The 13,852-nt window shown below is 43.7% G+C and overlaps 1 protein-coding gene across 2 annotated transcripts in view; it reads left to right on the top strand.

Moving 5' to 3' along the window:
- DNAH10 (dynein axonemal heavy chain 10) overlaps positions 1 to 13,852 on the top strand; it is a 152,833-nt gene that overhangs the window by 3,430 nt on the left and 135,551 nt on the right. For both annotated transcript variants that reach the window (XM_061140857.1, XM_061140858.1), the window contains exons 2-5: positions 1,698 to 1,784; positions 4,479 to 4,579; positions 6,433 to 6,541; positions 8,646 to 8,761. In XM_061140857.1, coding sequence (XP_060996840.1) covers positions 1,698 to 1,784; positions 4,479 to 4,579; positions 6,433 to 6,541; positions 8,646 to 8,761 — 413 coding nt within the window. The remainder of the gene's footprint in view (positions 1 to 1,697; positions 1,785 to 4,478; positions 4,580 to 6,432; positions 6,542 to 8,645; positions 8,762 to 13,852) is intronic.

The following is a 13,852-nucleotide window of genomic DNA, read 5'->3' on the forward strand; positions in this document are numbered from 1 at the left end:
TTTAGTTGCTCAGTCATGTCTGACTCTGCGATGCTATGGACTGTAGCCTGCCAGGCTCTGCTGTCCGTGGGATTTCCTAGGTAAGAATACTGGAGTGGGTTGCCATTTTCTTCTCCGGGGATCTCCCGACCCAGAGACCAGACCCACATCTCCTGTTTGGCAGGTGGATTCTTTACCACTGAGCCACCTGGAAAGTGCCTCCCATTCCTTTAGGTGACCATTATTGGTAGTTTGCTGCACATCCTGCCAGATCTTTTCTGAAATCAATTTATCTGTCTATATTCAACATCATTATCATCTTTATATATAATGGTATGTATATAATGATAAGGCTTCCTTGGTAGCTCAGCTGGTAGAGAATCCACCTGCCATACAGGAGGCCCCAGTTCAATTCCTGGGTCATGAAGATCTGCTGGAGAAGGGACAGGCTACCCACTCCAGTATTCTTGGGCTTCCCTAGTGGCTCAGCTGGTAAAGAATCAGCCTGTAATTCAGGAGACCTGGGTCTGATCCCTGGGTTGGGAAGATCCCCTGGAGCAATGATAACATATATTGTATAGAGAGAGCTCCTAAAATCATAAATAAGGTCATACTATATATAGTATTTTGTGACTTATCCTCCATCAAAGATACATTGGAGAATTTTTCATGTCCATACCTATAGATCTATGTAACTTCAGAGTTGTACCGTATTTTATTTACCTATCCCCTAATGAATGGACATTTATCCGGCCACAGTATTTTATTTTACACACAATGACACAATGTGTCCTTTTGTACACTTTGTACACTTTCTTTATTAGAACTGGAGTTGTGGTGGGTGTGTGAATTTGTGGTTTGAACGGGTCCTGCCACACTGCTCTCCAGAAGGGCCCTGCCAGTCCACACCCAGCAACGGTGATGGGGTGCCTGTTTGCCAACATCCTCACCAACACTGAGTATTATCATGAAAATTTTGACCAGTCCCCTAGATGAAAGGAGATTGGATGTGTGTCCTCATTCTAATGTACATTTGTGTGATAATTAGTGGGGTTGAGCCTCTTTTTGGGTGTGTGTTGGTCACTTACATTTCTTCTGGGCTTCTTGTAATGGTGTGATCATCCCTGTGATCATCTTCATCTCCTGGAGAATTTGCACAGGCCTTCCTTTTGTGTCCCTTAAGGTTGTCTCCAGTAACTGGGATATTTCTATGGGATTGTGTGTTGGTTTGCAAACCGCCCCCATACACGGAGGGGAGAGAGAGACCAGAGAAAGAGGCAGCCACTCTGATCAGTAGGTGACGGTCTTGGGCGTGTCTGGATGAGTTTACTGCCTGCTCACCAGCACGTAAGAGTTTATAGAGAGAACTTCCTGGGGTTTAGGCACCCACAGCACCTTGAAGTTCCCATAGATGCTGATCTATCCAGGTGCATCCTTGAAGTGGCTCCCAGGGTGGGCATCCCCAGGACAGGGCAGGGGCGAACAGCTCCTGATTGCCTGAGGACAGCACTCAGGTTGAGCAGTGGTCCCTCCTCTCGGCGACCTCCTTCAACAGACCACAATAGGGTATGGTCTTCAAGAGATTCTATGGCCTTCAACAGACTCTCCCGGGGCCACAGTCCAACTCTCAGCACCAAGGAGAGTGGTGATTCTCCAGGGCTGGCACAGTGAAACAATTGCATTTTATTTTTCTTCTTTCGCTTTATGTGGCTGTAAAGATGATGACCTTCCTGGCCTGTTTGAAGAGGAAGAAGAGGAAGAAGAGACTGAGTTTCAAAAAGCGGAGTCGATAGATAGAGCATCAGGTATGGAATTGGTAGTGAGGGGAACTGGGGGGCATTCACCCAGAGGGAGGGGTCCGCTTGCCCAGACTAAAATCATTCTCTGCTTTTTACTTATGTGAAGCTGAGACTTAGTAAGAAGTTTTATACAAGGAGAAAGTGTTGGGTGTTAATAGGTTCATTATTAGTTATCCGGGGCTGCTGTAACTAAGGACCACAGACTGGATCGCTTACGACAATAGCACAGCCTTCTTTCCCAGTTCTGGGGGCTAAAAGTTCAAGATCAAGGTGTGGCAGGACTGTGCCCCTTGACACAGGAGGACCCAGCCCCAAGTGCTAGTAGAGCCTAGATTGAAATCCTTCTCCAGACCATCATGTTGCCAGCAGAGCCAGACAACCCATTTCCTCCCCATTTCTCCTGTAACTCACCTTCCCTTACAATAGCAGAAGTTGTAGGTTAGACGTGGCACTTTACCAAGATACTGAGTGTTTGAAAGTCAGAGGGGAAGGACTTCCCTGGTTGTCCAGGGGCTAAGACTCTGAGCTTCCAATGCAGGGGGCATGAGTTTGATCCCTGGTCAAGGAACTAGATCCCACATGCTGCAACTAAAGTGCCTGCATGACATTTTATGAAGATTGAGGATCCCGCATGCCACAGCTGAGGCCAAGTGCAGCCAAACAAATACATGCAAATAAATATTAAAAAAGAAAACATCTTGGGCTTTCCTGGTGGTCCAGTGTTTAAGAAGCCGCCTTGCAATGTAGGGAACATGGGTTTGATCCCTGGCCCAGGAAGATTCCACATGCTGTGGAACAACTAAGCCCATGTGCCACGACTACGAAGCCCACAGTCTAGAGTCCGTGCTCCTCAACAAGAGAAGTCATCCCAGTGAGAAGCCTGCACACTAAAGAGTAGCCCCTGCTCACTGCAACTAGAGAAAGTGGTAGCAACAAAGGCCCACACAATCGAAAGGAAAAACATCATTAAAAAAAAAAAACCCTTAAAAATTAAAAATAAAATCAGAGGAGAAAAAGGATTGGGGTGATGTGCAGTGTTTCCTATTGTCATCTTAATTTTTTCAGAACAAGTTATTTTTAACCAAAACATAACCCCCACTCTAGTGAAAATTAGGGGTGTCAGAGGAGAGGAATACAAGTTTAGAAATACAGGCCCTCCATTCTTACTAAGATTTGTGTAGGCTGGGTTTTGATAAGACAGACGGTGGCCGTGAGGGACACAGTCGTGTTTACTAATGGACGCCTGCTTTAGTACCAATAAATCTGTGATCAGGAAAGAATTGGGAGGGAAGAGGCTCCTTGGAGAGAAGGGTTAGGACAGTCTCCAACAGAGCAAATTAATATTCCTTCCAAGTGTATTTTTTTCTTTTCTTTTTATCGTGGTAAAACATATGCAACTTCAAGCAGCATTTTATCCACTTCAAGGCATATAGCTCTGTGTCATTGAGTGCACTTGGCAGTGTATTTTTTTTTAATCTTTTTTATTCTTTTGGCTGCATTGCATGGCATGTAGAAGCTTAGTTCCCCGACCAGAGATTGAACCCTCACCCCCTGCAATGGATGCATGGAGTCTTATCCACTGCCTGGATCACCGGGGAAGCCCCTTGACAGTGTATTTTTGTCTGTGGCTGGTTGCTTTTGCTCTGATAATGCTAGTTCTCCCAGCTGTAGACTGTTTCCTCGGCTAGCCGGCATGCTCGACTCTTAGCCAACCTATAATCTAATCCTCCCAAATCTCACCCCAATAGATATTATTGTCCCATTTTTATGGATGAGAAAACCCACTGCAGAGAGGGTTCAGACCACACATGTTGATTTGTTCCAAAGCCTGGACTTTGTCAAGTGCCTTTTGGAGGAAGAGCCAAACAGTTTGACAAAGCTTCCCTTCTCTGTGGGCTTCATCAGAAACTCAGGTTGTGACTGGTAGGCTGTGAGGTTTTCAGACCCCATCAATAACAGTAGACTTGGGAGACATACATTCATTATATTTACTTTTCTTTCCATCCTCCACCAGTTTCAAGTTTTATAGTGAAAAAGGAGTAGATGCTAACATGTTAACTATAATCTCATCCCAAGGATAAAGCCCCCCCTCCTTTAAGTAAAACTCTCAGAGAAGTCACTCATTGGACACTGTAGCTGAAACAAACTTGTACACTCACACACACAAATTAAAATTCCAACTGAGGACCAATCAAAACCACAACACAGTTCTCCTAAGTAAGTGTGAGTCAAGGCTACAGTAGGATTCATTTGTAAAAAATGTACATCCAGCTATTTTTTAAATATAATTGTATTTTTTTATTTAGTAGTAGGGGTTGCTCTCTAGTTGTGGTGATCAGGCTTCTCATTGCAGTGGCTCCTCTTGGGAAAACAGGCACTAGGGCACATGAGCTTCAATAGCTGTGGCACTTAGGCTTAGTAACTGTGGCTCCTAGGCTCTGAGGCACGGGTTCAGTAGTTACGGGGCACAGGCTTGCTCCGTGGCTTGTGGGGTCTTCCTGGATCAGGTATCAGACCTGTGTCTCCTGTGTTGGCAGGCAGATTCTTTACTATTGAACCACCAGCGGGGCCCAATGCCCAGCTTTTTGATAGCATGCCCAGAGTGAAATATACTAACATCCAAGATGCAGGTCTAGTCTAGGTGACCAGAAACCTCATTTTCCAAGTATTTCATCTTGTGCATTGCATCATGTTTTGCAGCTAAGAATCTGCAGCTGAGAATGTATTCTATACATCGTGCTCCCACCAGCCTTGAGGAGGAAGAGATGGACCTTGAGATTATAGAGAACCTCCCCGTCAAAGTACGTGTGGCTCTTTCTTCTCTTGGGTAGGGTAATGGGAATTTCATGTCCTCGGATGAGTCTGGGTAACTGACACAGCTCATACAAGAAATGTGTCCTGTTGGACTTCGCTGATGGTCCAGGGGTTAAGACTCTGTGTTTCCAATGCAGGGATCTCAGGTTTGATCCCTGATTGGGGAACTAAGATCCCACGTGCCACACAGTGTGGCCAAAAAATAAAAAACAGAAAAAATGTTAAGGAACATATTGTGTTGGCATAGAGATGATGGAATCCTGTGTTGGGGGTCCCCAAGGTCCCCCGCAGATGAAAGGATCTGCCACAACGACTCACAGGACCCAGAAAATCTTTTGTACTCATCAGTTCAGTTCAGTTCAGTTTGTACTCATGGTTATAGTTTATTTCGGTGAAAGGATGCAGATTAGAGTGAACAGAGAACAAGGCATACAGGGAAGAGTCCAGGAGAAAAAAGAACAAGTTGTCCTTTCCAAATGGGGCTGCCAGGGCAGCATTCATTCATTCTTCTTCTTTTTTAAAAAACATTTTACTTTATTTGGCTGTGCCAGGTCTTAGCTGTGGCACATGGGATCTCTAGTTGTGGCATGTGAGATCTAGTTCCCTGATCAGGGATTGAACCTGGGCCCTCCTGAGATGGGTGTATGGAGTCGTAAACACTGGACCGCCAGGGAGGTTCCCAGTATTCATTCCTGCAGCAACCATGTGAGACAACACATAGGAGGTTGTGCCAATCAGAGGAGTTCACCCAAGCCTTGGTATCCAGGGTTTTTAGTGGGGATCAGTCATGTCTGCATGAAGTCCACACAGTTATTCAGCAGCCCATTCCACCTTGCAGAGGTCAAACTGAGGCAGTATGACTCAGTTCCCCAGGCAAACAAAATCAGTTCACCATAAATCACGTTTTTAGCGTAAACTCCCCAGCATGACCCAAGGGCCCAGGTCCACAGAGATGCTCAGATCAGCCAGGATGTTCCAAAAGCTTAAAGGTCATCACCTGGGAACTGGTTCAGGGCTAGCCTTTTCGTTTTTTTAAAGATTTAAAAAAAAATTTTTTTTTATGCCAACTATTTTTAAAGTCTATTGAATTTGCTACAGTATTGCTTCTGTTTTATGTTTTGGTTATCTGGCTGCAAGGCATGTGGGATCTTAGCTCTCCAATCAGGGATCAAACCAACACCATCCGCATTGGAAGGTGAAGTCTTAAGCATTGGACCACCAGGGAAGTCCCAGGGCTAGTTTTGAGCGCCTTTGGAATGTGTAGGGTTTGGACAGCCCAGGCCTGCTGGGTCAACACTTCACTGCACAAATCCAGGGAGAGTTCATAAAGTTAGGATGGAACCATTTGGCCTGAGCTGTGCTAATTGAAATTATGCTCAGTTGCCCCATGAATATGGCTCCCAGCAGAAACCTGAATTCAAGACGGGCTTGTTGCAATTTGTGGTCCAGAGAAGCTTGATTAGGACATTGCCCAATTCAGTTTATTCAAGTGCTGTAGTGGCCATTTGGTGGAAGAGTCAGGGTTAGAGTTCAGCCTCTGAGTGAATTTTATTTTATTTTTAAAGTAATTTTTTTATTTGGCTGCTCCAGGTCTTAGTTGCAGCATGTGGGCTTGAGTTTCCTGACCAGGGATTGAACCTGGGCACCCTGCATTGGGAGCATGGAGTCTTAGCCACTGGACCATCAGGAAAGTCCCCCTGGATGAATTTTAGCTCATGTCTGTGGTCTACTGGGAAGTAAGTTCAGCCAGTGCATGGGGAGAGAGCTCAGGTGTACACAAATAGGTGATTTGGGTGCACGGATATATCTCAGTGTGACTTTTTTGGTCTCTATATTTCAGAAAATTGTTAAGCAAATGATGGAAAAGACATATCTCCAAGTGCGTCGTACTCCTGTTCCTGAGGAGTTTCTGGACCAGAATGTGGTGTTTTTTCTCAGAAATACAAAAGGTATGCTTCCAGTGGGAGTGTGTGTGAGTGTGGGTGTGCATGCAAGTGCATGTGCATATGTCTGAGACTCTTAATTTTTACATGTTCTTGAGAAGATAGCTTTTTATCAGTACAGTCAATCCTCATTATTCATGGATTCTATATTTGTAAATTTACCAACTCACTCAAAACTTTTGTAACCCCGAATCAGTACTTTCACTGCTTTCACAGTCTTTGAAATACACATACGGAGTGGGGAAAATTTGAGTCACTAGCATGCGTGGGCCCAGCTGAGGTCAGGCAAGGCCATGCTCTGCCTTCTTATTGCATCAAACACTATAGATGAGTGTCTTTATCGTGATCTATTTAGTACCAGGGCTTTTGAGTTTTTGTGGGGCTTTGGCATGATTTCACTGTTTAAAATGTCTCCAAGGTGGGGTGCTGAAGCACTGACTAGTGTTCAGAGTGCAGGAAGGCTGGGATGTGCCCGACGGAGAAAACTCGTGTGTGATGTAAGCTTCGTTCACACGTGAGCAGTGGTGCTACTGGCCGTGAGTCCAATGTTAGTGAATCAGCAATTATGTTCAATAAGGTGTCTGAACAGAAACACACATAAGTTAGTACAGTAAGTCCCCTATGTACAAATGAGTTCTATTCCAAGAGCATGTTCGTAAGACCAATTTGTTCGTAAGTCCAACTAAGTTAGCCTAGGTACCTAACTGACACAATCAGCTATGTAGTACTGGGCTGAAATAGATTTATAATACTTTTCACACAAATAAGACATAAAAAGACAAACAAAAAATTTAAAAAATTTAATCTTATAGTATAGGACCTTGACAAGTATAGTACTAGAGCTGGCATACAGGGGCTGGCATCGAGTGAAGAGGCAAGAAGAGTTACTGATGGAGGAGGGAAGGAGATGGTAGAGCTGGAGGATTGTTAGCAATAGAAGATGGAGGGTAAGCTGCCAATTTTACTCACACCTGACGTTGATGGGACAGGTTCTTGTTTCTTGCTGGATTCAATTCTATCTATCCTCTTGAAAAAAGGATCCAGTGATGTTTGGGTAGTACTGTATCAGCTATATCACCGATGGTTTTTTTCATGCTTGCTTTTGGACATCCTGGGCTTGAAATAAAGATATGGTTTGACTGTCCACTATACAGTACTCTATAGTAAAGTACATAACACACGTGATGTTGCTTTTCTTTTCTTTGTTTGAACATTGATGGCCCTTTGGATCACGACCTCACTGCTAAGTTCTGAGTTTCTGTACTTTGTTCTTCCCAAATGAGAGGGAACATAACAAGAAGGAGGAAAGATGACCGGCAGAGGCTTAGCATTAAACAGTTCTTGTTTGAGGAGGGGTCAATCTCAGCTCAGTGCTTCCCTATTTAACAGTAATCACAAGCCAGGAGCAACAATAATCAGCCTTGGCCAGAGGGTGTGGCATTTACCCCAATTTATTACTATTTACTCTCATCATGTACATGTATATTTTACAGGTATCTTTCACTGATGTCAAACTTTCTTTTTCACACTTGGTTTTTACATAATTTCCCTTTAAAATAAATTTATTTCAGTAAAGAAGCATTTGATAGAAGGAAATCTATCAGGCAAAGAATAGTGTGCACATCTATACAGATGCAGGGAAAGGCATGCAGACTGAAGCTTGGGGAACTAAGATCCCACAAACTATGCAGTGGCGCAAAAAAAACCAAAAACAACAATCCCCCCCTCCCCGCCCCCAACCCTGACGAATGCTGTGACTTGAAAGGTACCTTGGTGATGAACTGGGGAGGGTTACTGGGAGTGGAGAGACAGACCAAGAAAAGAGTTCATCAAATGTTTCTAGAAAACCCAAAGTGTTTCTCTCCTTGTCAGGCTGTACACACTCCAACCAGATCAGTTCATCCCGTGGCCCTCAGGTGCCGCTTGTGTGAACCTCTGAACAACAGTGCGACCCTCAGCGTTTGTCTGTTTCTCAATGAGCACGTATTCTGACCTGTGTCTGGAACATTCCTTTGTATTATTGGAGGAGGAGCTGGTTCCCACACTCTTGGAAATGTTAGCTGTGTCCACCTCCCTCCTCGTCTCACTCCCCAAATCTGTTCCTGTCTAGAGACCATCTCTGAGGCGACTGACATGAAGGAAGCTATGGAAATTATGCCCGAAACGCTGGAGTATGGGATTATAAATTCGCATGTGCTTGCTCTCCTGAGGGATGTTATATCTCAGGTAAATATGGATGGAAAAAAGAATCTCAGCACTTTTAACAAGTAAGGCCATCTGGGAGTTCCCAGGTGGTCCAGTGGTTAGGACTTGGCACTTTGACTGCCAAGGGTGTGAGTTCAGTCCCTGGTCAGGGAACTAAGATCCCACAAGCCGAGCAGCTCAGCCAAAAAAAAAAAAAAAAAGAAAAAAGAGTAAGGCCATTTGATTTATTGATTCCATAAAGAGGTGGTTGGCAACTTTTAGGTTCCAGACACGGTCATGGGGTTTGTTGGTGGAGCTGTGAGCAGGACAGATGACATCCTTGTGTTCTGGCTTATACTGGTGGAAAGACACCAAACATCAACACAAAAACAGGAAACTCTCAGGTAGTGATGGCTGGCTTGAGGAAACGAAACCCTAGTAATGTGATGGAGAGGGCTTCCTTGGTGACTCAGTGGTAGACTCTGCCTGCCAATGCAGGAGATGTGGGTTTGATCCCTGGGTCAAGAAGATCTCTTGGAGGAGGTCATGGCAGACCTCCATACTCCAGTATTCTTGCCTGGAGAATTCCACGGACAGAGGAGCCTGGTGGGCTACAGCCCATGAAGCTAGAGAGTCAGACACAACTTAGAGACTAAACGCCAACAGCAACGTGTGGTGTATGAGTGTGACTATGTGTGTATTCAGGGGGTGGCGGTTAGGGACACCTTGTTGGAGAGGTGGCATCTGACCTTTAGACAACCAATAAAAAAGCCCATAAGCAGGCTAATTTACTAATGGTAAGTTATTAGGAAAATATGATAGGGTGGGAGTGAGGTGGTCAGGAAAGACCCCTCTGAGGAAGTGACACTGAATTGAGAGGTGGATGAAGTGAAGGCATCAAACAGTGAGGATCTCGAGGAAGAGGATCCTGGGCAGAGAAAACAGCATGTGCAAATGTCCTGAGGCAGGAGCAGACTCCGTTTAGTTTATAAACAGAAGGATGACCAGTGCAGCTGGAGCATAGGGAGTGGAGTTTGGAAAGGAAAGTAGGTTTGAAGCATATGAATAAAATTATCTGGTTTGCATTTTTCTTCTCATCATTGTGTGTATAACATATTGCAGAGGCAAGAGCTTAAAGGACCAGTTGACCTAATAGCAGGCTATGGAAGGGTCTGAATGATGGATGATCATTGTTTAGGCTCCAAGTTCAATCAGGGGAGGGACTGGGAAGCAGACAGCATCAAGAATACATTAGGGATGGAGCCAACAGGACTTACTGATGATTTGGATGTGGAGGTTTAGGAAAAGAGCATCAAGAATGACTCCTAGGATTTGAATTTGAGCAACCAGGGGGATATTAGGGTCATTACTGAGATGGAGGGCATGGAAGGATCTGGGGGGGAAAAAACCCCAAACTCTATTTTGCACATATTAATATTGAGATGCCTCCTAAACACCCAAGATGAGGTGTGAGGCAGGATAAGTAAGTCTAGAGATCAAGGGAGAACTCAAGGGATTCCAAATATATATATTTTTATTCTATCTTTTTTTTTTTTTTTTGGCCGTGCCAAAGCACCTTAGTTCCCTGAGCAGGGATTGAATCCATGCCCCCTGCTTTGGGAGTGTGGAGTCTCCACCACTGGACCATCAGGGAAGTCCCTCCAGCAAGTTTTTATTGAGCACCTATTGTATACTGATTGTATCCCATAGCAGTGATCACCATACTCAAGGTCTGTATCTCACGGACCTTACATCCCAGTCAGGAAGATTCACATTAAGTGAGATCATTGAGAAAATATACAGTCTAACATAGACGATGATAGGAGTTAAGGAGAAAAACGAAGCTGGGAAGGAGGTTAGGAAATGTTGGCAGGTGGTAAAGATAGGACTTTTGAAATACTGGATAGGGTAACCAGGAAGATTTCAGTGTTGTCTTTTGCTGGGACTCTTGCAGTTGCCTCCTGATAGATTTCTCAGCTTCTGTTCGTGACCCTGTACTATATTCTTCACATGTCAACCAGAGAGATTCTTTAAAATATGGGAGTCACTGCTGTTATTTGTATTATCTCAGTTCAGTCGCTCAGTTGTGTCTGACTCTTTGTGACCCCATGGATTGCTGCACTCCAGGCTTCCCTGTCCATCACCAACTTCTGGAGCTTACTCAAACTCATGTCCATTGAGTCAGTGATGCCATCCAACCATCTCATTCTCTGTCATTCCCTTCTCCTCCTGCCTTCAATCTTTTCAAGCATCAGGGTCTTTTCCAATGAGTCAGTTCTTTGCATCAGGTGGCCAAAGTATTGGAGTTTCAGCTTCAGCATCAGTCCTTCCAATGAATGTTCAGGACTGATCTCCTTTAGGATGGACTGGTTTGATCTCCTTGCAGTCCAAGGGACTCTCAAGAGTCTTCTCCAATACCACAGTTCAAAAGCATCAATTCTTTGGCACTCAGCTTTCTTTACGGTTCAACTCTTACATACATACATGACTACTGGAAAAACCATAGCCTTGACTAGACGGACCTTTGTTGGCAAAGTGATGTCTCTGCTTTTTAATATGCTATCTAGGTTGGTCATAGCTTTTCTTCCAAGGATTAAGTGTATTTTCTTGCTTCGTGATTTTGGAGCCCAAAAAAATACTCTCTCACTGTTTCCCCATCTGTTTGCCATGAAGTGATGGGACCAGATGCTATGATCTTAGTTTTCTGAATGTTGAGTTTTAAGCCAGCTTTTTCACTCTCCTCTTTCACTTTCATCAAGAGGCTCTTCGGTTCTTCTTCACTTTCTGCCATAAGAGTGGTGTCATCTGTGTATCTGAGGTTACTGATATTTCTCCTGGCAATCTTGATTCCAGCTTGTGCTTCATCCAGCCTGGCATTTCTCATGTTGTACTCTGCATATAAGTTAAATAAGCAAGGTGACAATATGCAGCATTGATATACTCCTTTCCCAATTTGGAACCAGTCTGTAGTTCCATGTCCAGTTCTAACTGTTGCTTCTTGACCTTCATACAGATTTCTTAGGAGACAGGTCAAGTGGTATGGTATTCTCATCTCTTGAAGAATTTTCCACAGTTTGTTGTGATCCACACAGTCAAAGGCTTTGGTGTTGACAATAAAGCAGAAGTAGATGTTTTTCTGGAATTCTCTTGCTTTGCTATGATCCAGTGGATATTGGCAATTTGATCTCTGGTTCCTCTGCCTTTTCTAAACCCAACTTGAACATCTGGAAGTTCATGGTTCATGTATTGCTGAAGCCTGGCTTGGAGAATTTTGAGCATTTCTTCACTAGCATGTGAGATGAGTGCAATTGTGCGGTAGTTTGAGCATTCTTTGGCATTGCCTTTCTTTGGGATTGGAATGAAAATTGCCCTTTTCCAGTCCTGTGGCCACTGCTGAGTTTTCCAAATTTGCTGGCATATTGAGTGCAGCACTTTCACAGCATCATCTTTTAGGATTTGAAATAGCTCAACTGGAATTTCATTACTTTCACTAGCTTTGTTTGTAGTGATGCTTCCTAAGGTTCACCTGACTTCACATTCCAGGATGTCTGGCTCTAGGTGAGTGATCATACCATCGTGGTTATCTGGGTCATGAACATCTTTTTTGTGTAATTCTTCTGTGTATTCTTGCCACTTCTTCTTAATATCTTCTGCTTCTCTTAGGTCCCTACCATTTCTGTCCTTTATTGTGCTCATCTTTGCATGAAATGTTCCCTTGGTAGCTCTAATTTTCTTGAAGAGATCTCTAGTCTTTCCCATTCTATTGTTTTCCTCTATTTCTTTGCACTGATCACTGAGAAAGGCTTTCTTATCTCTCCGTGCTACTCTTTGGAACTCTGCATTCACATGGGTATATCTTTCCTTTTCTTCTTTGCCTTTAGCTTCTCTTCTTTTCTCAGCTATTTGTAAGGCCTCCTCAGACAACCATTTTGCCTTTTTGCATTTCTTTTTCTTGGGGATGGTCTTGATCACTGCCTCCCGTACAATGTCATGAACCTCCTTCCATAGTTCTTCAGGCACTCTGTCTATCAGATCTAATCCCTTGAATCTATTTGTCACTTCCACTATATAATCGTAAGGGATTTGATTTAGGTCATACCTGAATGGTCTAACGGTTTCCCCTCCTTTCTTCAATTTAAGTTTGAATTTGGCAATAAGGAGTTCATGATCTGAGCCACGGTCAACTCGCAGTCCTGTTTTTGCTGACTGTGTAGATCTTCTCCATCTTTGGCTGCAAAGAACATAATCAATCTGATTTCGGTGTTGACCTTCTGGTGATGTCCATGTGTAGAATCTTCTCTTGTTTTGTTGGAAGAGGGTGTTTGCTATGAGCAGTGTATTCTCTTGGCAAAACTCTATTAGCCTTTGCCCTGCTTCATTCTGTACCAAGGCCAAATTTGCCTGTTACTTCAGGTATCTCTTGACTTCCTACTTTTGCATTCCAGTTCCCTATGATGAAGAGGACATCTTTTTTGGGTGTTAGTTCTAGAAGTTCTTGTAGGTCTTCATAGAACCATTCAACTTCATCTTCTTCAGCATTACTGGTTGGGGCATAGACTTGGACTACTGTGATATTGAATAGTTTGCCTTGAAAACGGACAGAGATCATTCTGTCATTTTTGAGATTGCACCCAAGTACTGCATTTCAGACTCCTTTGTTGACTATGAGGGCTACTCCATTTCTTAAAAGGGATTCTTGCCTGCAGTAATATAAATAATGGTCATTTGAATTAAATTTGCCCGTTCCAGTCCATTTTAGTTCACTGATCCCTAAAATGTCTATGTTCACTCTTGCCACCTCCTATTTGATCACTTCTAATTTACCTGTATTCATGGACCTAACATTCCAGGTTTCTATACAATATTGTTCTTTAGCATCGGACTTTACTTCCATCACCAGTCACATCCACAACTGGGCATTGTTTTCGATTTGGCTCTGTCTCTTCATTCTTTCTGGAGATATTTCTCTACTCCTCTCCAGTAGCATATTGGGCACCTACCGACCTGGGGAGTTCATCTTTCAGTGTCATATCTTTTTGCCTTTTCATACTGTTCATGGGGTTCTCAAGGCAAGACTACTAAAGTGTCTTGCCACTCCTTTTTCCAGTGGACCATGTTTTGTCTCTATTATGC

This window comes from Dama dama, chromosome 5 (genome assembly GCF_033118175.1).
Source record: "Dama dama isolate Ldn47 chromosome 5, ASM3311817v1, whole genome shotgun sequence".
Classification (NCBI taxonomy): Eukaryota; Metazoa; Chordata; class Mammalia; order Artiodactyla; family Cervidae; genus Dama; species Dama dama.